At 37.3% G+C, this 21,903-nt stretch overlaps 1 protein-coding gene across 3 annotated transcripts in view; it reads right to left on the bottom strand.

Annotated features, from left to right (window-relative positions):
• Positions 1–10,629: 10,629 nt before the first annotated feature.
• LOC127881503 (forkhead box protein J3-like) overlaps positions 10,630–21,903 on the bottom strand; it is a 29,371-nt gene continuing 18,097 nt past the window's right edge. For 2 of the 3 annotated variants that reach the window (XM_052429414.1, XM_052429412.1), the window contains exons 7-10: positions 21,502–21,645; positions 18,453–18,617; positions 16,670–16,773; positions 10,630–11,429 (exon numbers count right to left, since the gene is read on the bottom strand). In XM_052429414.1, coding sequence (XP_052285374.1) covers positions 11,304–11,429; positions 16,670–16,773; positions 18,453–18,617; positions 21,502–21,645 — 539 coding nt within the window. In that variant the 3' untranslated portion in view covers positions 10,630–11,303. The remainder of the gene's footprint in view (positions 11,430–16,669; positions 16,774–18,452; positions 18,618–21,501; positions 21,646–21,903) is intronic. The other variant, XM_052429413.1, reaches the window with a different exon arrangement.

Genomic DNA, 21,903 nt, shown 5'->3' with positions numbered 1-21,903 from the left:
ATGGCGTCTCATCAGGATCCAAACTGTTTGCTATTCTGATAGCATTCTTTGAAAAAAAAAAAAAAAAACGTAATTTTAGAAATTCAGCAGACGACATTTTTGCAGACGACAAATTTCCCAGCATGCAAAGGGTTAATGCAATCTTTGCAATCAAACTTGTGAGAGAATAGTGCAGAGTGGTAGTGTGAATAGTGCAGAGTGGTAGTGTGAATAGTGCAGAGAGGTAGTGTGAATAGTGCTGAGTGGTAGTGTGAATAGTGCAGAGTGGTAGTGTGAATAGTGTAGAGTGGTAGTGTGAATAGTGCAGAGTGGTAGTGTGAATAGTGCTGAGTGGTAGTGTGAATAGTGCAGAGTGGTAGTGTGAATAGTGCAGAGTGGTAGTGTGAATAGTGCAGAGTGGTCGTGTTTCAAGAGCTCCTCATATACTTGTCAGGGATCATATTTTTTCGGTTTTGTCGGTCCTAGACCGATTGGTGTCATGAAAGACCGATTGAAAATCCCAAACAGTCGGTCGGATTCTGTTTGATAAAATTCCCATGTCATGAAATCGATTACACAGTGTACATGCTAACACACCCTAATGACACTCTTATCTCGATTAGGTGTGATAAATCATTCGCTGCAGTCCCTAAACCGGTCAGGACTGGTTTATTGCACGTCAGACCAAGAATCAAAAACTTGTGAACAGCGGATTAAAGACGCACCCGAAAAGACGCGTCTGAAAGCACGCGCTGTAACTATACAAAAAAATGCCGATACATTTTCCACCAGCGTAATAATCCGGTTATATAATTATGAATGAAAGTCACAGATCTGATCGACAGAACAGCCGAAAACTATTTTTATGGGCGGAACTTCACATAAAATAGTACACAAGAAAATAATAAACATTGTATAAATCTTTAGTAAAACCATGCTAGAATCGAAATAATTCGTGTTCTGTATACTTTGTTGTTGAATAACTCTCGACCGGAAAATTAAATGCGTGGTTTCAAATGTTTCGCTCTCGTGATTAATTCCCTACGCATCTTAACTATCGGCCGTGGGTTATTTGACAACAAACTATAATGTACACGAATTATTTCTTAATTATTTGGTGTGTTATTGTCAGTAGCCAACCTACGCGCAGACATTTGTTTGGTTCAGTGCATGTTTGTAAGCTATTATCGAGTCGACAACAATTTAAAACATCAGTATAGACTTATGAAAAAGTCTGATAAAACAGCACACGAAACAACAATAAAATAGCAAATGATTAAACCAGTTGAGAAAACTCGTTCCGTTTAAAAAAAAATGCCCAAGGGAATTTTACTTGTACATTTATTATACCACCTTCATGAATGGCAAATCAATGGTATATATTTTAATGTAATTTGTCATGATTTCAGACATAAATTTTCGGATACTTTTTTCCCATTTATATCCGGACCGATTGATGTTGCGGGAAAATATGATCCCTGATACTTGTATATGTCAGTTAGTTCAGGCCTTTGTCTTCTCATAAAGACTACCCTTTATTGTTCATGAGGTTATATAAATTTGATGTAATGGAATATAGAAGATGAGTTTGCACATCTTAGTCAATTGACGTCTGTCATTGATCTTGCTGGTAGTTTCTGTCAAAGTTGACTTATTTTGCTATAATAGATTTTGACAAAAAACATCAACGCATTAAGATTATTTACATGTGAAAGTTTTAGTGCAATACATCCAGTAGTTAAAGAGAAGTTGACCTTTGCCCTCCAAATGCGTCCTTGACCTCTGAGGTAGGACGACAAGCGTTTCAAAATCCAGCAAGTTATGGCAAAGCTATGACTGCAACAGGAAATCGTGAACAGATATTCAGAAGCACATAATATTATGTATAGATGGAAATAGTGACTGCTTTATGGGATTTCCTAAAAGAGAGGTAAAAAAACAGGCAAAAGGAAATTAATCTACCAAAAATTGCCACAACTAACATTTAATTTTTTATAATAGCTTCTCATTAAGGTTTTTCAAGAGTGAATCATTCAGCAAGATTCAACAGGCAATAAATAATAACAAGAGCTGTCAGAGGACAGCGCGCTCGACTATTCGAGTGATTGACAGTATAACGTTAGACATCATGGAGGGGGGTGGGGGTGGGTGGGTGGGTTATAATGTGGGTGTGTGATCATTTAATAGATGATCTTTCAAAAATAAGTAAAAAAAAAATTATTTTTTTTTGGGGGGGGAAGGGTGGAGGGAGAGGGGGGGGGGGTATAATGTGGGTGTGTGATCATTTAAAAGATGATCTTTCAAAAGTAAAAAAAAAAAATTTAGGGGGGGGGGGAGTCTGGGGGCGTTGGGGATGGTTTAGGTGGAGTGTATTGTGGTATGTCAGGTGAGTGTTGTTTTGTCAAACTTTAACATAGATTTATCAATAATATGCATATTCTAAGTATAAAAGGGGCCATAATTCTGTAAAAATGCTTGATACAGTTGTCTGCTCTTGTTTATAGGTTGGGGTCATGATGGTAAACAAGTATGCAAAATATGAAAGCAATATGTCAAGGGACACAGGAAATATTTGGGGTAGTACGCAAACTTTAACATAGATTTATCAATAATATGCATATTCTAAGAAAAAAAGGGGCAATAATTTTTTTCAAAATGCTTGATACAGTTGTCTGCTCTTGTTTATAGGTTGGGGTCATGATGGTGAACAAGTATGCAAAATATGAAAGCAATATGTCAAGGGATATTGAAAATATTTGGGGTAGTACGCAAACTTTAACATTTGCACGTTCACGCAAACGGCAACGCCGACGCCGGGGTGAGTAGGATAGCTCCACTATATGTATTTCATATATAATCGAGCTAAAAAAGGTTAACATATGCTTTGGAACATGAAAAGCAGAATTCTGCCAAAACTAATCACAGCCAAAATTCCTTTCAACATGATCATCAAGGTCATTCAACTTTTAAAGTTTAAACGAGCCCCACAAATAAGTTTCAGGGGAGTTGAAAACACAAACTTTGGGAGACAGACAAAAGGAATTCTTATTGGTTGCAACTCAATGGGGGCAAAAATATAAAATGATAAGGCAATGTTAGAAACTTTTTTTTATTTTGCATCATATTATTGGAATTTAACATCATATTCATCAAGAACAATCACAACAACTGCATGTATGAATGCCATGAAACCAAATACATGGTCCCAGACACATAATACAAACAAATTGAGGGGACATAATGTGCACACACAATTGTTTAGGTTACTTGTAACTACTTTGTGCATTTTATAATGAAAATATGTACAGGCATGTGCAATGAAGTAACACAATGTGCTTCTTATTCAAATAAATGTTATAGGTTAACCCTTTCCCCCTCAGAAGCAAAATGAAAATGGCTATGTGCAACCAGCATAAAACCAGAACAGCCTAGCTGCGAGTAACTCGCAGTCTGTTCAGGTTTTATGCTGTTTGCTTCTCATCAGTGTCAAAGGTTTGGTAATGAAGCCTTTGAAATTTTAATTAAGTAAGAAAGGTTTTTAATAAAATTTAACTTTCTGATGGACTACAAATGCATCAAAATACGTATCTAAGTGGTAAATGTTTAAATACGTAACTTAGAAGTAAAGGTTTAAATACGTATCAAAAAGGTCAAGGGTTGAATACGTATATAAGTGGTCAAGGATTAAACATATCATAATTATTAACAAGAGCCACAGTATTTTGCCAGGGCACATCAATGTATTTTACCCACTTACATGGTTACACGGAAACAAATCAACATATAAATAACAATCACAACCCAAGAAGGAAGTTCTGCATACATGGAAATCAAAATTTGGAAATTTGATATGGCATTAAAGGACAAGAGTTCAACAAAATGGTTGTCACATTTGAAGTAACTTTTGTATAAGGAAAAAATAAAATGTTCAATTTCAGTTTTACCTTAAATAATATCAAATAAAAATTGTTACTTAATTGCCAAACAAATTTAAATATGTACTTATAAAATTGGTTCAATTTTATTAAAAAAAATTAGTGAACAAGAGATGTGTTTGTCAGAAACACAATGCCCCCTATTGCGCAGCTTTGAAGCCATAAATTTGACCTTTGACCTTGAAGGATGACCTTGACCTTTACCCCTCAAAATGTACAGCTCCATGAGATACACATGCATGCCAAATATCAAGTTGCTATCTTCAATATTGCAAAAAGTTATGAAGAAGGTTAAAGTTTTGGTTTAAGTTTTTGATTTTGTTTTCTTGACCTTTGACCTTGAAGGATGACCTTGACCTTTTACCACTCAAAATGTGCAGCACCATGAGATACACATGCATGCCAAATATCAAGTTGCTATCTTGAATATTGCAAAAGTTATGACCAAGGTTAAAGCTTTGGTTAAAGTTTTTGGACACACACACACACACATACAATGACAGACAGGCCCAAAACATTATACCCCCGATCTTTCGATCCGGGGGCATAACAAAAATTGTAAAATATTTTAGAGCAAACTAAAATATATGCTCATAAAATGGTTGTTGCAATGCAAATTTATATATAAGCTTATGAAAATGGTTGAATTTAATTTAAATATTACTACAGAAAATTTGCTGTAAACTTAAATATCTGCTATGAAAATGGTTAATGAAAATATATTACTGAACAAAAAAAAGTTAGATTTCAGGTTAAACTTAAATATTTGCTTAATATGAAAAACATTGTTGCTATTCACTGGATATTGTATTTTGGGTTAGCAATTTAAGTTTAAATATGTATAATTAAAAGTCTCCACAAATATGTTCCTTTGCGAAGAATGTGGTTAGATAAACAGAGGTAGTAAAAGGCCTTTTCTAATTTTTTCACCATTTCTGTAATGCAAATGAATTATTTGTTATATGATTGTATTGTATTGTATTGTATTGCTTCAAATCCTGACAATCATTTGCTGGACATAATGGACATGGAAAAATGTTTCAGTACAATACACCAGGTCCTTTCCTTTCTTCACTACATAGAAACTTTACAAGCTTAATGTTATTATTCACAGTTATTCACAGGGACAACACTTGACACACATGCATTAAGCCCAGTTTTCTCAGAACACGACTCATATATAAACGAAAGGCATTGAAAAACAAAGAATATCAATAATATAACAAAACAAAACAATGAGCAATCAATGACACACATCTGAAGACCTGCCTCATGTATATATATATACATTGGTTATGATTTTATAAGATATAAACAGACACATACGTTTGTGAAGTATGTATAAGATATACATATAATCCTCAATGATATATCTAAACTCACACACCAATACTCACAGTTTACATATTAAGAACAATCTATTAAATAAAAAATATATATTAAGCACATCTTTTTTTATTATAATATAGCATTTGACTTTTAATGCATTATAAACTTTTTTACCTTGACTGGTCAAACAAAAACAAGTGCAAGACACTTTTTCACTATATTTCGGAACTTAAACAAATAATTTTGTAATGACTGTGTATAATACAGATTCTGTCCAAAATTTTCCGTTTATAACACAATTGGGATAAATAAAACAGAAAAGTTAATATGACAATACAATATTTAAATCTTCTACAGTGCAGTTAATAGGATAATCTAACATGATTATATTACAATCTTTAACAGTCCCACTGTAAAACTAACACCTACAAGTTATTTACATGATAAATCAATAAGTTATTAAATATTTCTATAGCCGCCACATATTTGTATAAAACATACAATATGGATATACAGGTTACCCAAATGAAACTTCACATGGTATATTACACGAGACTGTTATATTAATCTAGGAAAATAAATAACTAAACACTATGTACAAATATTGATATGAAACTATGTGTCTATTAACGGTACAGCAAGCATTTAGTACAAAGTTTGTACCAGTCTTAAATATAGACCTGAAAAGCAAAATTACTACAAATCCTTTGCTTATGAAAATCCCCAACTAGTTGACATTGTGCGATGAAATGCCTATCAGACAAATTGGTTCCATAGAAAGCCATTGCACAAAAACAGCAACAATCCAGCTAAGTTTACCAAATCAGATATCACCTCAATTTGATATGCTGACATTATCCATCTGACTTTCAATATTAGTAAATAATGTGCAGTTTTGTTCAATTCTGCAAGAAATGTTCATATGTGTTACATCACTGTGAAACAACTTTGGCATAGTATGCACTAATGGTATATTTTAATTGTCAATCGTTTCATTATCTTCATTGTCCCATTTTGTCCCATACTTTTAAATCAACATGTCATATTTAGAAAGTTGGAGGCACATTTCGGCTTTTAAATCAGAAAAGCAACTGTCTTCATGCAGCACAGTGAGATGATATTTGAAGCTACAGGGTACAGAAATGCATCACAACGTAGATGAATCAATCCCCTGCAGAATTAATGATTAAATAAGCCCATAACTTGATTCATTACAATGAAATGCAGACACTTTGTACACTTGCTTCGAGACAACAAATGTATGAGATATGAATTCAAAACAATTTATCAACACACTGAAGTTAATGAAAAATGATATTTTTAACCCATTTATGCCTAGCGTCTAGAAAAAAGGCCTTGGCAAACAGCGTAGACCTAGATGAGACGCTGCATAATGCGGCTTCTCATCAGGGTCTGGGCTGTTCGCTTAAAGGAATTTCTGTAAGAAATATTCTAAATATAGAAATAAATATACTAGACATCCCTACTTTTGGAAATAAATTAATCCAATTTAGAAGGATGGGAGACTCCACTAGGCATAAATGGGTTAAGCAATTCATGATACCAACATCCCATGAGATTTGTATGTAATAAACACAATTCAAAACATTTAATACAATTGTTTATGGGTATGCAAACACCGCAAGAAAACATATGAGATCTCATAGCATGGACAGTTCAGTAACTAAAAAGTTTACAAATGTATACAAGTGGAGACTGGTTTTTAAAGATCAAGTAATTATATCATAAGAGACCATGCAATAATTATATATTCAGATTGGTTTCAAAAAGGTTTTAAGAAAAAAGGCAACAGGTCAGAATTACAGCCATGTCATAAAGTGACAACCTTGTAATGGAGATATGCCATATGCCAGCCTCGTACATGCCTGTCTAGTACTTACACAGATACAAACAGATTAATAATCAGTGTTTTTTTTCTGTTTAAATTTCGGTATACATTGATACCAATTGGGACCTCCAAATTCACAATTGAAGGTTAAAAAAAGAATTGTTTCTAGATCTCAATATTTAGTTCCCATCCAGCTCTTTAACTGTAGCCTTAGTAAATAAAATAATGAAAACACTGTTATTCTCAATTTTGAATCATTTGTTACCAAAACAACAACAACACTAATTTCCAAATTTTAGTCAAAACACTGCATTTTTTCCCAATCCAAAGGAAAGGGACCTGGACCCATTCCCAAAAGGTTGGGTACAAAATCACTGTTAATGCAATTAACAAATAAATCAGCCCCCTGAGTACGTTGATTACTATGCAAACCATGTTATGCGCATGCAAGGAAAATGAATCATCGGCATGTGCTATTATTATCTTTAGAAATGTTTTGACAAAGTTTAAATGAGGGCAGACAATAAAAAACAGTTAACTTCAAAATTTAAGTTCCTTCTTATTTGTCTTTATATTATAGTTGTTCAACTAAACAAATTGGAAAAATAATAAAAGCAAACATAAATTTGAAAAATTGTAGCATTACATACATTACATTAACTTTGAACTGAAAATCCCAGCCAGAATGTCAAAACAGTTAAAATACTCTTAAATTGTAGAAAAAAAGAATATGGGGCATGCTCTGTGAAAAGGGTTAAATGCACGTGCGTAAAGTCTGTGCAGCCTATACAGGGAACACACACCTTTTATGATATTTTTCATTTTAAGAAAGTATCTTAGCCAAAATGCAGTTAAGGTGGAAAATGTTGTCCTTGATTAGCTGTGCGTACTGCACAGGCTACTGCACAGGCTAGTCTGAGACAATACTTGACGCAAATACAATACACTCCCCCTTTTCAAAGAGCACGGCCATTACATATGAACTAGTAGGAGTAGACAAATCCATACTATAAGGCTGAGCAGAAAGATTATTGCACAGAGAAGTGTCTATACTAACAAACAACATCAAAACCCTTCCTTGAAAAGTTCCATTAATTAAGGTTAAAGTACCGTAAATTTGCGGCCATAAGTCGACCTAAAAACGCTCCCAAAATTGACTTTAAAAGTCAACTCGACTTATGGATGTGGTACTAAATAAAAATTAAAAAAAAACACATATTTCTGTGCCGTTTTTTTTAAAGTAATAAATCTCTGAAGCGGAGGAATGATGACTGTTTACGGTAAGGCCGACTCGTCTTTTACTTAAATGTCCGCCGATAACAAAATACTGCATGTTTACATTGGTTTTTAATTCATTAATCTTCGTTATAAGTCCAAATTAAAGCATGTAAAAATAACTTCGAAAATATTAAACATTTGTGACGTACGGTAAAGTGGCGAAATTTATACATAGCAATTTGTCTATTGATACATCGTCCGTTGTCTGCTAAGAACAATAGAAAATCGACTGCTGACACTTGTACCCATTTAAAGTTAATCCGTGTAAATACAAACTGTCAACAGATGCAGGTGTCTTTATGCCACCAATTATCGCTTCTCGGCCTTTTGACTAAGATCAGAGTGTAAAGTGTATTCTTTATTGCGTCACACCTAAAATAGTTATCCGTTAATGATATGCACAACGGTTCTGCTACAAACTACTTCTGACCAATCAAAATTAATTACTCTATCGTTGGATACGCCTTTAACCAATCGCTATTGTTCAACTTCACATGGTGTATTTTTTGATTGGATGAAGGTTTGGTTTCGTTGATTTATTCACAACTGTCCCACAATTTATGCATAATTGTTTCGTAAATCAATAGATCTTATCTGAGTGATGATTTCATTCATTGTTTGATTATAATAATATTACGCACTCACCCTGGATTATTAAAAAGTGTAATTGGACACATTAAATACACAATTACTTTCGATTAGCTGCTTAGTATTATTAGATAAGACGTTTTTCCAGAATGCAGAAAATATTCCTCGGGTATCTCGTGATTTACGAATATGTATATAACAGTCGAATAGCGAGCGATGCGAGTGTTGGTAAATTCACGTGTTTCATGCATAATGGCGAAAGCGTTTTTGATTATTTGAGAGCAAGTTACAATTATTTTGACCATATAATGCATTTCTGCGTTCAAGATTTTAACGAATTTTCACATCAATAGCACTAACACTTTAATACAAAAATATCTGCTCATCATATAAACGCTGAAAGTTATTACGTTAAATGGGAAACTAATTTTGATTTGTGAAATATATATTAAGTTCGAAATAATCAATGATATGTTATTATGATTTTTGAACAAAAAAAAATATTTTTCGTGATAATAAATAATTGAAACGTTGAATGTTTCGTTTAAAATATATCCTTATTATTAATATCCCAAAAAATGTCAACTGCCAGTGCAAAAGCCCTCAGAACCATGACTAAAAGGTCACTTAAACATGTCTGAGATATTGAGGAAATTTACCCCCCGACTTATGACAGAGTCAAGGCAAAAAACCAAGTTTTTCTAGCCACATTATACCCCTCGACTTATGGCCGAGGTAGACTTATGGCCGCAAATGTACGGTATTTAAACAAAATTAAAAAAAACCAAACAAGTTAATGTTTGTATATCACAAATAAATAACTTGAAACACAGTTCCACACTGCAAGAATTAACCCTTTCAGTGCGGGAACCGAATTTTAAAGGCCTTTGCAAATAGTTTGGATCCAGATGAGACGCCACAGAACGTGGCGTCTCATCTGGATCCAAACTGTTTGCTATTCTGATAGTATTCTTTAAAAAAAAATGAAGAAAATGCTTATTTTACAAATTCAGCAGACAACATTTTAGCAGACGACAGACTGAACTGTTTTCATGATTTTTTTATAAGAATTTCACTGGATCATTGTTTATAAGGAAATAAACAAAACTTTGCCATACAGATTGTTACAAAACTACTCAGGACAACAATGTGTGATCTTATTTATAAAATTTTCAGTCCTCCAATGAAAAATCCATTCAAGTGTCATATTTATACATAAAATTCATAAAAACATGTTAATATATTTCAATTTATTGTTATATATTGTATTCGAAAAATCATTTATCCTTTAAAAGTCATGTATAAGATATACCATTAACAAATATAAGTAACAAGAAAAAAAAGAAAATACATAACAACATATTGGTTTTGAAATAGGCCTTTTATAATCAGTATACTGCATAAAAACCATTATTGTTTCTTAATCACAAAGTGTACACTAACCAACCAATGAACAGACATTGAAGTCTAGTCTTATCTACCAAGAACATAAATAAATGTACAATAAACTATTTTAAACAGCACTGTAAACTAGTACAGTCACTGAAGATGACCCCCCCCCCCCCCCTCACCCAACATGATTCATTTCAAGCTGGCAAAAATGTTAGTATGAGTAAATTAATATAAAACTGTGTTGTTCAATACTTATTCACATTGATCACATACGAAGACTAAAAGCTTCATGTTTATTAATTTAATAAATAATAGTAAAATAGTATGACATCATAAAAATTACGTCTTGGATTATAAATATCATACTTAGATAGTTTCATGTTATTAGGCACAAAACTAAGGAACCAGTTCCTAACAAAAAATCAACATGCGCAGCTTGACAAACCAACCAACAGATATGGTGATGCCATTGTTCCCTCACAAACAAAAGTTTGTCCCTCACAAACGAAAGTTTGTGGAGGTATTATCAACATCTTACTGCGGTTCAAAATTACAAATAAAACATTTGTTTCTTACAAAATAGACGATAATAATCATTATCTCTAAATGTGTGCTATTCACAAAAGCATTTCCCACAGATCTGTCACCATGTTGTGGAAATTGCCTACTTCCTAGATGACGGTGCTATTCAAAGAATCACACACAGTTCTATTTATTGTTTCTGCAAACTGATTACCAGAACCAGTCAAAAGCCTCTGTTTCAACCAGTCAGATGATTCAACACACAACCAGACAAATGATTCAACACAGAACCATTCAAACGTGTCTTAAACAAAAATTCTCATGTTTAAACACACAAAACAGTCAACTGTTTCATCTCAGCAGAAAAACCAGTCACTTTCAGTAAAAGCAGACTATTTTCGACATATCAATGACTGAATGTTCACATTTCCTCACAAAAGTTTGTCCCAGTCTGTGAAATCTTCCTCAATCTCGTCTGCTGCAATGTGTGCGGGTGGGGGAGGATAATTCACAGATTGGACCTCCACCCTGGGTCGCCCCGACACAAAACTGTCCCTCTGTACATGAAACAAATAGTGAAAAATTATTAACAGAATTATACTTGTAAACAATTTGGACATGTTTTATTTACATTTGTTTGCTCCTTTGTTGGGATTTGATGTTTTAACAGTCAAATAATGGCAGTTCTTTTACTCACACTTTCTGGGTGTGATGATTTACTAGAACTGAGTGCACATACGAGTCTTGTTCTGAGAAAACTGGGCATGATGCATGTGCGTAAAGTGTAGTCCCAGATTAGCCAGTGCAGTCCACATAGGCTAATCAGGATGACACTTTCCGCTTTTCTGACATTTTTCATTTTAATGAAATCTCTTCTTAGCAAAAATCCAGTTTATGTGGAAAGTGTCGTCCCTGATTAGCCTTGCAGACTGCACAGGCTAATCTGGGACGACACTTTACGCACATGCATCATGCCCAGTTTTCTCAGAACAAGACAGATATTTATGCCAGTAAATGACCAAAGCCCTATATGAATCTGAATCAGATGTAGGGGGATGATGGCAGTAGAAATACTTCAAGGACCATTCTTCACAAAGGTATGTGACGGGTAGGGACCTATACCGGGCTGGGAACCGAGCTTGGGTACTCAAATGTGTAGTGCTGCACTCTACAAACAAGGTGTCCCAATTTTTTTTTAATTTGGTTTATACTCTATAAAATGAATGCACCTCACAATAGCCCTTAACCTTAAAGTCCTTAATACATAATACTGACATAGATAATGTTTTGGTAACTCCAAATGGTTTGGTCAAAATGAGCCTCTATCTGGACAAACTTGGCTTAATGCATGTGTGAGAGTGTTGTCACAGATTAGCCACTGCTTTCTGCCAATCAGGGACGACACTTTTATGGATTTTTTTATACAAAGAAAGTCTCTTCTTAACGAAAATCTAATGAAGGCCAAGAGCGTTGTCCCAGATTACCCTGTGCAGACAGTAGAGACTAATCTGGGACTAATGAAGGCCAATAGCGTTGTCCCAGATGACCCTGTGCAGACAGTAGGGACTAATCTGGAACTAATGAAGGCCAATAGAGTGGTCCCAGATTACCCTGTGCAGACAGTAGAGACTTATCTGGGACTAATGAAGGCCAATAGCGTGGTCCCAGATTACCCTGTGCAGACAGTAGAGACTTATCTGGGACTAATGAAGGCCAATAGCGTGGTCCCAGATTACCCTGTGCAGACAGTAGGGACTAATCTGGGACTAATGAAGGCCAATAGCGTGGTCCCAGATGACCCTGTGCAGACAATAGAGACTTATCTGGGACTAATGAAGGCCAATAGCGTGGTCCCAGATTACCCTGTGCAGACAGTAGAGACTTATCTGGGACTAATGAAGGCCAATAGTGTTGTCCCAGATTACCCTGTGCAGACAGTAGAGACTTATCTGGGACTAATGAAGGCCAATAGCGTGGTCCCAGATAACCCTGTGCAGACAGTATGGACTTATCTGCATACATGCCATAATTTTTTAGGTCCAAAGCGGGACATTCCATAAAAATTTGTCGGGACATTTGACCAAAAAGCGGGACACCTAAAACGATTTATCATTCCATCTTTACTGTAGTCAGTATAGTACTAACAAATACTCTTGATACTTTTATTCAAGACATAAAACATCTGATATGAAGCATGGAATCTAAAACATAACAATAACAGTTTTATAAAAATAATACAATAGCAAACAACGAGGATAATATTCATCTTTTAGAGTACAAAATCTGGAACATTACGACAACAATACTCATCTCATTATATATAATTCAATGGCAAACATTAACGCAGGGGAGGCTATCCAGTACACTGAAAGTACGGGTTACAGTAAACTATCTACCGAACAGTTACATCAGTTACACACGGAATGCATGGCCGTACACATTTCCGAGGTAGGTTTTTGGTGCAAACCGTCTTTGTGTTCATTTTAACTCTCAACAACGCCTCAACCGTTTTTACACAAACAAAAACAAAAGGACAAAAGAAGTCTATGGATGCTTTACTCGAATTATTTATCTCTAATGTTAATAATCATATTTTGTTTTCTTCTTATATATACAGATTAAACTGAATTGTGAATTGTCAGGCGCTGTATTGGGGTAGTGTCAAACTGTCATGAATAACAACACGTTGTTTTTATTACAATAACACAAGACAAGATGGGTACCACTTTTACTGTTTGTTGCGATGTTTTTTTAAGCATGTATCCATGGGCAGTTTGTTACTTGTCAATTGTCGCGGCTTAATTGGAGTAGGGTCAAACTGTCATGCATAGCACCTCGTTGTTTTTAGCTTAATTGGAGTAGGGTCAAACTGTCATGCATAGCACCTCGTTGTTTTTATTACAATTACACCCAATTACACTAGATAGGATGGGTATCACTTATTGGACTGTTTGTTGCGATTTTGGTATATTGCACATTCGGATTATCCCGCTATTTATGAACTAAACATTGAATGTAAAAGACTCATTAATGACGTAGCGTTAATTTTACAAAACAATTGTTTTGAAAACCGTTTCAAACAAATACAAAAATAAACACAATTTCAACATTTATTTCATTATAATACAACTATCGATAGCAATAAGCGACCACTATCTTGAAGACCAACATGGTGTGAATGCCTGATGAAATCAATAATTAGCCGACAAATCGCAGATAAGGTGTCATAAACAACACTGGTACACACGATAAGTAGAATCGGATTGTTAATTGGGGGCAATAAAGGGATTAGCGGGGGTAAGTGTTAGCGAAACAGAGCTTAAATAGCGAATTTCATTGGGAACCTATAGACCTTACATCGTTTTTTACGAATGTCGGGACAAATCGTCTCATATCGGGACGGCGGGACAAAGGGCCCAAAAGCGGGACTGTCCCGCCGAGATCGGGACGTATGGCATGTATGCTTATCTGGGACTAATGAAGGCCAATAGCGTGGTCCCAGATTACCCTGTGCAGACAGTAGGGACTAATCTGGGACTAATGAAGGCCAATAGCGTGGTCCCAGATGACCCTGTGCAGACAGTAGAGACTTATCTGGGACTAATGAAGGCCAATAGCGTGGTCCCAGATTACCCTGTGCAGACAGTAGAGACTTATCTGGGACTAATGAAGGCCAATAGCGTTGTCCCAGATTACCCTGTGCAGACAGTAGGGACTAATCTGGGACTAACGAAGGCCAATAGCGTGGTCCCAGATGACCCTGTGCAGACAATAGAGACTTATCTGGGACTAATGAAGGCCAATAGCGTGGTCCCAGATTACCCTGTGCAGACAGTAGAGACTTATCTGGGACTAATGAAGGCCAATAGCGTGGTCCCAGATTACCCTGTGCAGACAGTAGGGACTAATCTGGGACTAATGAAGGCCAATAGCGTGGTCCCAGATGACCCTGTGCAGACAGTAGAGACTTATCTGGGACTAATGAAGGCCAATAGCGTTGTCCCAGATTACCCTGTGCAGACAGTAGAGACTTATCTGGGACTAATGAAGGCCAATAGCGTGGTCCCAGATTACCCTGTGCAGACAGTAGGGACTAATGTGGGACTAATGAAGGCCAATAGCGTGGTCCCAGATTACCCTGTGCAGACAGTAGAGACTTATCTGGGACTAATGAAGGCCAATAGCGTGGTCCCAGATTACCCTGTGCAGACAGTAGAGACGTATCTGGGACTAATGAAGGCCAATAGAGTGGTCCCAGATTACCCTGTGCAGACAGTAGAGACATATCTGGGACTAATGAAGGCCAATAGCGTGGTCCCAGATTACCCTGTGCAGACAGTAGAGACTTATCTGGGACTAATGAAGGCCAATAGAGTGGACCCAGATTACCCTGTGCAGACAGTAGAGACTTATCTGGGACTAATGAAGGCCAATAGCGTGGTCCCAGATTACCCTGTGCAGACAGTAGAGACTTATCTGGGACTAATGAAGGTCAATAGCGTGGTCCCAGATTACCCTGTGCAGACAGTAGAGACTTATCTGGGACTAATGAAGGCCAATAGCGTGGTCCCAGATTACCCTGTGCAGACAGTAGAGACTTATCTGGGACTAATGAAGGCCAATAGCGTGGTCCCAGATTACCCTGTGCAGACAGTAGAGACTTATCTGGGACTAATGAAGGCCAATAGCGTGGTCCCAGATTACCCTGTGCAGACAGTACAGACTTATCTGGGACTAATGAAGGCCAATAGAGTGGTCACAGATTACCCTGTGCAGACAGTAGAGACTTATCTGGGACTAATGAAGGCCAATAGCGTGGTCCCAGATTACCCTGTGCAGACAGTCGAGACTTATCTGGGACTAATGAAGGCCAATAGCGTGGTCCCAGACTACCCTGTGCAGACAGTAGAGACTTATCTGGGACTAATGAAGGCCAATAGCGTGGTCCCAGATTACCCTGTGCAGACAGTAGAGACTAATCTGGGACTAATGAAGGCCAATAGCGTGGTCCCAGATTACCCTGTGCAGACAGTAGAGACTTATCTGGGACTAATGAAGGCCAATAGCGTGGTCCCAGAATACCCTGTGCAGACAGTAGAGACTTATCTGGGACTAATGAAGGCCAATAGAGTGGTCCCAGATTACCCTGTGCAGACAGTAGAGACTTATCTGGGACTAATGAAGGCCAATAGCGTGGTCCCAGATTACCCTGTGCAGACAGTATGGACTTATCTGGGACTAATGAAGGCCAATAGCGTGGTCCCAGATTACCCTGTGCAGACAGTAGGGACTAATCTGGGACTACGTTTATCCCAAATGCATTAAGCACAGTTTTTCCAGTATGCCTTTCATGTTAATAAAGGTACTCAATTTTAGAGCAATAAACCACTAGCCACTACTGAAAACTCAAGACTATGACCACTGGGCATTACTTAAATTACCCAGTTTTTGTTTTCACCATTTTGAGAATGGAGCGGGGTCCCTTTGGATTGGGACATATCGCGTCCTTTTGACTAAAATTGGGAAATTAATGTTGTTGATTTTATGCTTACAGAAACTTTAAAATTGATTATAAAATAGATTTCAATATTATATTTTCTAAGGTCCAACTTATAGAGCAGGAAATGAATGCCATGTTCAGACTTATAAAAAAATTCTATTTGGGAAACTTTAAATAGGAAATTTTTTAGGTCTTTTTGGGGAAAAATAGATGCTATTTTTCCATTGGGAATTGATCCCCCTACCAGACCCAAATTTGAACGAAAAACACACACTGTAACCACAAGTCAGTACTCACAGTGGACGCTGGTGACACCTGTGGGCTGATTCCTTGCATCGATTCCGTGGGAACCTTCAAAAGAAGGTCATTGCTGTGGCCGTTGAACATTGGGTTACCTTGACCTGAAAGGCATTGGGCAAAATTGGTATCCTCAGCCGAAAGACTTACAACAGAGGTGCCATTATTGACTGATTGATAGTTTAACTAAATTCATTATCTGAAAGTGTGAGACAATTTTCTTGTTGTTTTCTTCAGGAACCTTAAGTTTGAGCATTATAAAAAAATTAGCAGGTAAAATGGACCCCTCATTGCGTCAAAACTCTGACAGTTTTTTTTTGGCATTCTTGGAATTGCCTTGAAATCTGTCTTATTTCTTTATCTCACTTGCATGATTTTATTTAAAGTGCAAGTGACTTATTTTACAATGCTGAAAACACGTTTATTACTAAAAAATATTTGAATTGAAATATTAAACTCCAATATTCTTAACAGAAGAAAACAAGGGACAAAATTGTCACAAAACCAGGTTTTCATTGTGAAAAAAAAATCTGATAAAGGGAGAAAACTCAACTTTTGAAATGAACAAACAAAATTAACCCCCTTTGTAAGTTTGTTTTTTAAAAAAATCTATTTTTAGTCGTGGCGACCTTGACATTGGAGATATTGATGTGATTCTTTCGTGCGACACACCATCCCATGATGGTGAACAAATGTGCCAAATGATTTTAAAATCTCACAATGAATGACATAGTTATGGCCAGGACAAGCTCATTTATGGCCATTTTTGACCTTTGAACTCAAAGTGTGACCTTGACCTTGGAGATATCGACGTAATTATTTCGCGCGACACACCGTCCAATGATGGTGAACAAATGTGCCAAATGATTTTAAAATCTGACAATGAACGACATAGTTATGGCCCGGACAAGCTTGTTCCGCCCGCCCGCCAGCCAGCCAGCCAGCCAGCCCGCCCGCCCGCATTCGCCAATCTAATAACCAGTTTTTTCCTTCGGAAAACCTGGTTAAAAAAGAATTAACGCAATAAACGCACTAGGACATTTATAAATTACTGTTCACATTTAAAAATTGATTTCATAATGTAAAAACAGGATATCTTAACAAAACTAATTTCTAAACAACGTAGAAAATATTCAAACTTATTTATATGTACTGTTCCCAAAGGCCTATCAGGGACAACTATTTCATTTTTAAAAGAAGAAAACAAAAAAGCCACTCTTGACAGGAAGTGCCATCCCTGATTAACCTGTAAGGACTGCACATGCAATTCTGAGACAATACTTTCCACACACTAATTTAGACCAATTTTCCTTGACGCCACTCATATGAATTACAATTACTTTTTCAAAATGAATAGCCTACAGCCTGTATATGTCTTAAATGTAAAATTATGGAACAACAGGTGTTGATCAGGTTTGTATTACATTCTGATCCAGATGCAAACATATAGCAAATCATTGTATTAGTTTTCTTAATCTTCACTTTCCCGTATAGAATCATGTTAAATAGTAAAGTATGTGTGTATATAAGGCAGAGTTTATTTACAGGTCCTATTGCGGCTTTGCAAATTCCTTAAATTTAGACCTGCCCGTATGACCTTTTAGGAGAAAAATTTCACTTTGAACCAAAGGTAAAATTTACCCATCCTGCTAGGGTATGCTCAAAAGATGTAAATTGCAAAGTAGACCACAGGGCCATGGCCAAATAGGCCTAAATGTGCACTCTGAAAAAGTAATATGGAATGAAGAGAATAAATAAAAAATATATAAATCATAATGCTCACAATATCTACCTGAGGCCAGGTCAAAGGCCTGGTGATGCAGATTTCTTGGGGAGTTATTGCCTGTGTGATTAAAGAAGTTGCTCAGGGAGGAGGCCAGGTCTGCAAACTGTTCCGGGTTGAATGACCAGTTACCACTCTCCCCCTGCTTCATGGTATCAACCAGGCCTGAAATAACAAGCTGTTGAATGACCAGTTACCACTCTCCCCCTGCTTCATGGTATCAACCAGGCCTGAAATAACAAGCTGTTGAATGACCAATTACCACTCTCCCCCTGCTACATGGTATCAACCAAGCCTGAAATAACAAGCAAAGTCTTCATGCTAATACCCTGGAACTGTGTAATGTCTATACATGGTACAAACCCTGCAACTGTGTGGTGTCTATACATGGTCCATACTCTCAGACTGTGTGGTGTCTATACATGGCACATAACCTGCAAATGTGTGTTGTCTATACATGGTACATACTCTCAGACTGTGTGGTGTCTATACATGGTACAAACCCTTCAACTGTGTGGTGTCTATACATGGTACAAACTATGCAACTGTGTGGTGTCTAAATATGGTACATACCCTGCAACTGTATGATGTCTTTACATGGTACAAACCCTGGAACTGTGTGGTGTTTATACATGGTACATTCCCTTCAACTGTGTAGTGTCTATACATGGTACAAACCCTGCAACTGTGTGGTGTCTATACATGGTACATACCCTGCAACTGTGTGGTGTCTATACATGGTACAAACCCTATAACTGTGAGGTGCCTATACATGGTACAAACCCTGCAACTGTGTGATGTCTATACATGGTTCATACTCTCAGACTGTATGATGTCTATACATGGTACATACACTCAGACTGTGTGATGTCTATACATGGTACATACCCTGCAACTGTATGATGTCTATACATGGTACATACTCTCAGACTGTGTGATGTCTATACATGGTACAAACCCTGCAACTGTGTGGTGTCTATACATGGTACATACCCCCCAACTTTGAGGTGTCTATACATGGTACATACCCTGAAACTGTGAGGTGTCTATACATGGTACAAACCCTGCAGCTTTGTGGTGCCTATATATGGTACATACCCTGCAACTGTGTGGTGTCTATACATGGTACATATCCTGCAAATGTGTGATGTCTATATATGGTACATACCCTGACACTGTGTGATGTCTATACATGGTACATACCCTGCAATTGTGTGATGTCTATACATGGTAGATACCCTGCAACTGTGTGGTGTCTATACATGGTACATACCCTGCAACTGTGTGGTGTCTATACATGGTACATACCCTGCAACTGTGTGGTGTCTATACATGGTACACACCCTGGAAATGTGTGGTGTCTATACATGGTACATACTATCAAACTGTATGGTGTCTATACATGGTACATACTCTCAAACTATGTGGTGTCTTTACATGGTACATACACTGCAACTATGTGGTGTCTATACATGGTACAAACCTTCAACTGTGTGGTGTCTATACAAAGTACATACTCTCAAACTGTGTGGTGTCTATACATGGTACATACCCTGCAACTGTGTGGTGTCTATACATGGTACAAACCCTGCAACTGTGTGGTGTCTATACAAAGTACATACTCTCAAACTGTGTGGTGTCTATACATGGTACAAACCCTGCAACTGTGTGGTGTCTATACAAAGTACATACTCTCAAACTGTGTGATGTCTATACATGGTTCATACTCTCAGACTGTATGATGTCTATACATGGTACATACACTCAGACTGTGTGATGTCTATACATGGTACATACCCTGCAACTGTATGATGTCTATACATGGTACATACTCTCAGACTGTGTGATGTCTATACATGGTACAAACCCTGCAACTGTGTGGTGTCTATACATGGTACATACCCCCCAACTTTGAGGTGTCTATACATGGTACATACCCTGAAACTGTGAGGTGTCTATACATGGTACAAACCCTGCAGCTTTGTGGTGCCTATATATGGTACATACCCTGCAACTGTGTGGTGTCTATACATGGTACATATCCTGCAAATGTGTGATGTCTATATATGGTACATACCCTGACACTGTGTGATGTCTATACATGGTACATACCCTGCAATTGTGTGATGTCTATACATGGTAGATACCCTGCAACTGTGTGGTGTCTATACATGGTACATACCCTGCAACTGTGTGGTGTCTATACATGGTACATACCCTGCAACTGTGTGGTGTCTATACATGGTACACACCCTGGAAATGTGTGGTGTCTATACATGGTACATACTATCAAACTGTATGGTGTCTATACATGGTACATACTCTCAAACTATGTGGTGTCTTTACATGGTACATACACTGCAACTATGTGGTGTCTATACATGGTACAAACCTTCAACTGTGTGGTGTCTATACAAAGTACATACTCTCAAACTGTGTGGTGTCTATACATGGTACATACCCTGCAACTGTGTGGTGTCTATACATGGTACAAACCCTGCAACTGTGTGGTGTCTATACATGGTACATACTATCCAACTGTGTGGTGTCTATACATGTTACATACCCTGCAACTGTGTGGTGTCTATACATGGTACATACCCTGCAACAGTGTGGTGCTTATACATGGTACACACGCTGGAAATGTGTGATGTCTATACATGGAACATAACTATCAAACTGTGTGGTGTCAATACATGGTACATACCCTGCCACTGTGTGATGTCTATACATGGTATATACCCTGAAACTTTGTTATGTCTATACATGGTACAGACTACCGAACTGTGTCAATATATGTTACATACCGTGGAATGGTGTGATGTCTATAGATGGTGCATACCCTGGAACTGTGTGATGTCTATACATGGTACATACCCTGAAACTTTGTTATGTCTTTACATGGTACATACTCCTGAACTGTGTCTTTATATGTTACATACCGTGGAACGGTGTGATATCTATATATATGGTTCATACCGTGGAACGGTGTGATGTCTATATATGGTACATACCCTGGAACGGTGTGATGTCTATATATGGTACATACCCTGGAACTGTGTGATGTCGATATCCTGCCAGTTATAGGACCCGGTGCTGGCCAGTCTTAGACTCTCCTTCAGGCTGTCCAGGTTATGCAGAAGGTCCAAGCTGAGACTGGTCGAGTTACCAAGCAGGCCAAGGGAGCCAACACCTGAAATAGAGACATGCGGTATTCGTTTTAATAGACGCACAATAGCAAGGTCATTTTGTAGAGCATGAACTGCAATTAGGGACCAAGGCCAAAGGAACCTGAACTAGAGGATCATTAGATGTACACCTGAAACATAGGGCAAAAAGGGTGTAGACCTGGAATAGAGGGCCAAGAGGTGCAAACCTGGAAAAGAGGGTTACACTGCAACTCCAATATATCGCGGTTGAAGGGGTCCAAAGATCGCATGTATGCATGTAT

The sequence above is a fragment of the Dreissena polymorpha genome, chromosome 5 (genome assembly GCF_020536995.1).
Source record: "Dreissena polymorpha isolate Duluth1 chromosome 5, UMN_Dpol_1.0, whole genome shotgun sequence".
Classification (NCBI taxonomy): domain Eukaryota; kingdom Metazoa; phylum Mollusca; class Bivalvia; order Myida; family Dreissenidae; genus Dreissena; species Dreissena polymorpha.
Note: the sequence above shows the minus strand (reverse complement) of the source record. Positions and strands in the feature narration are given on the sequence as shown.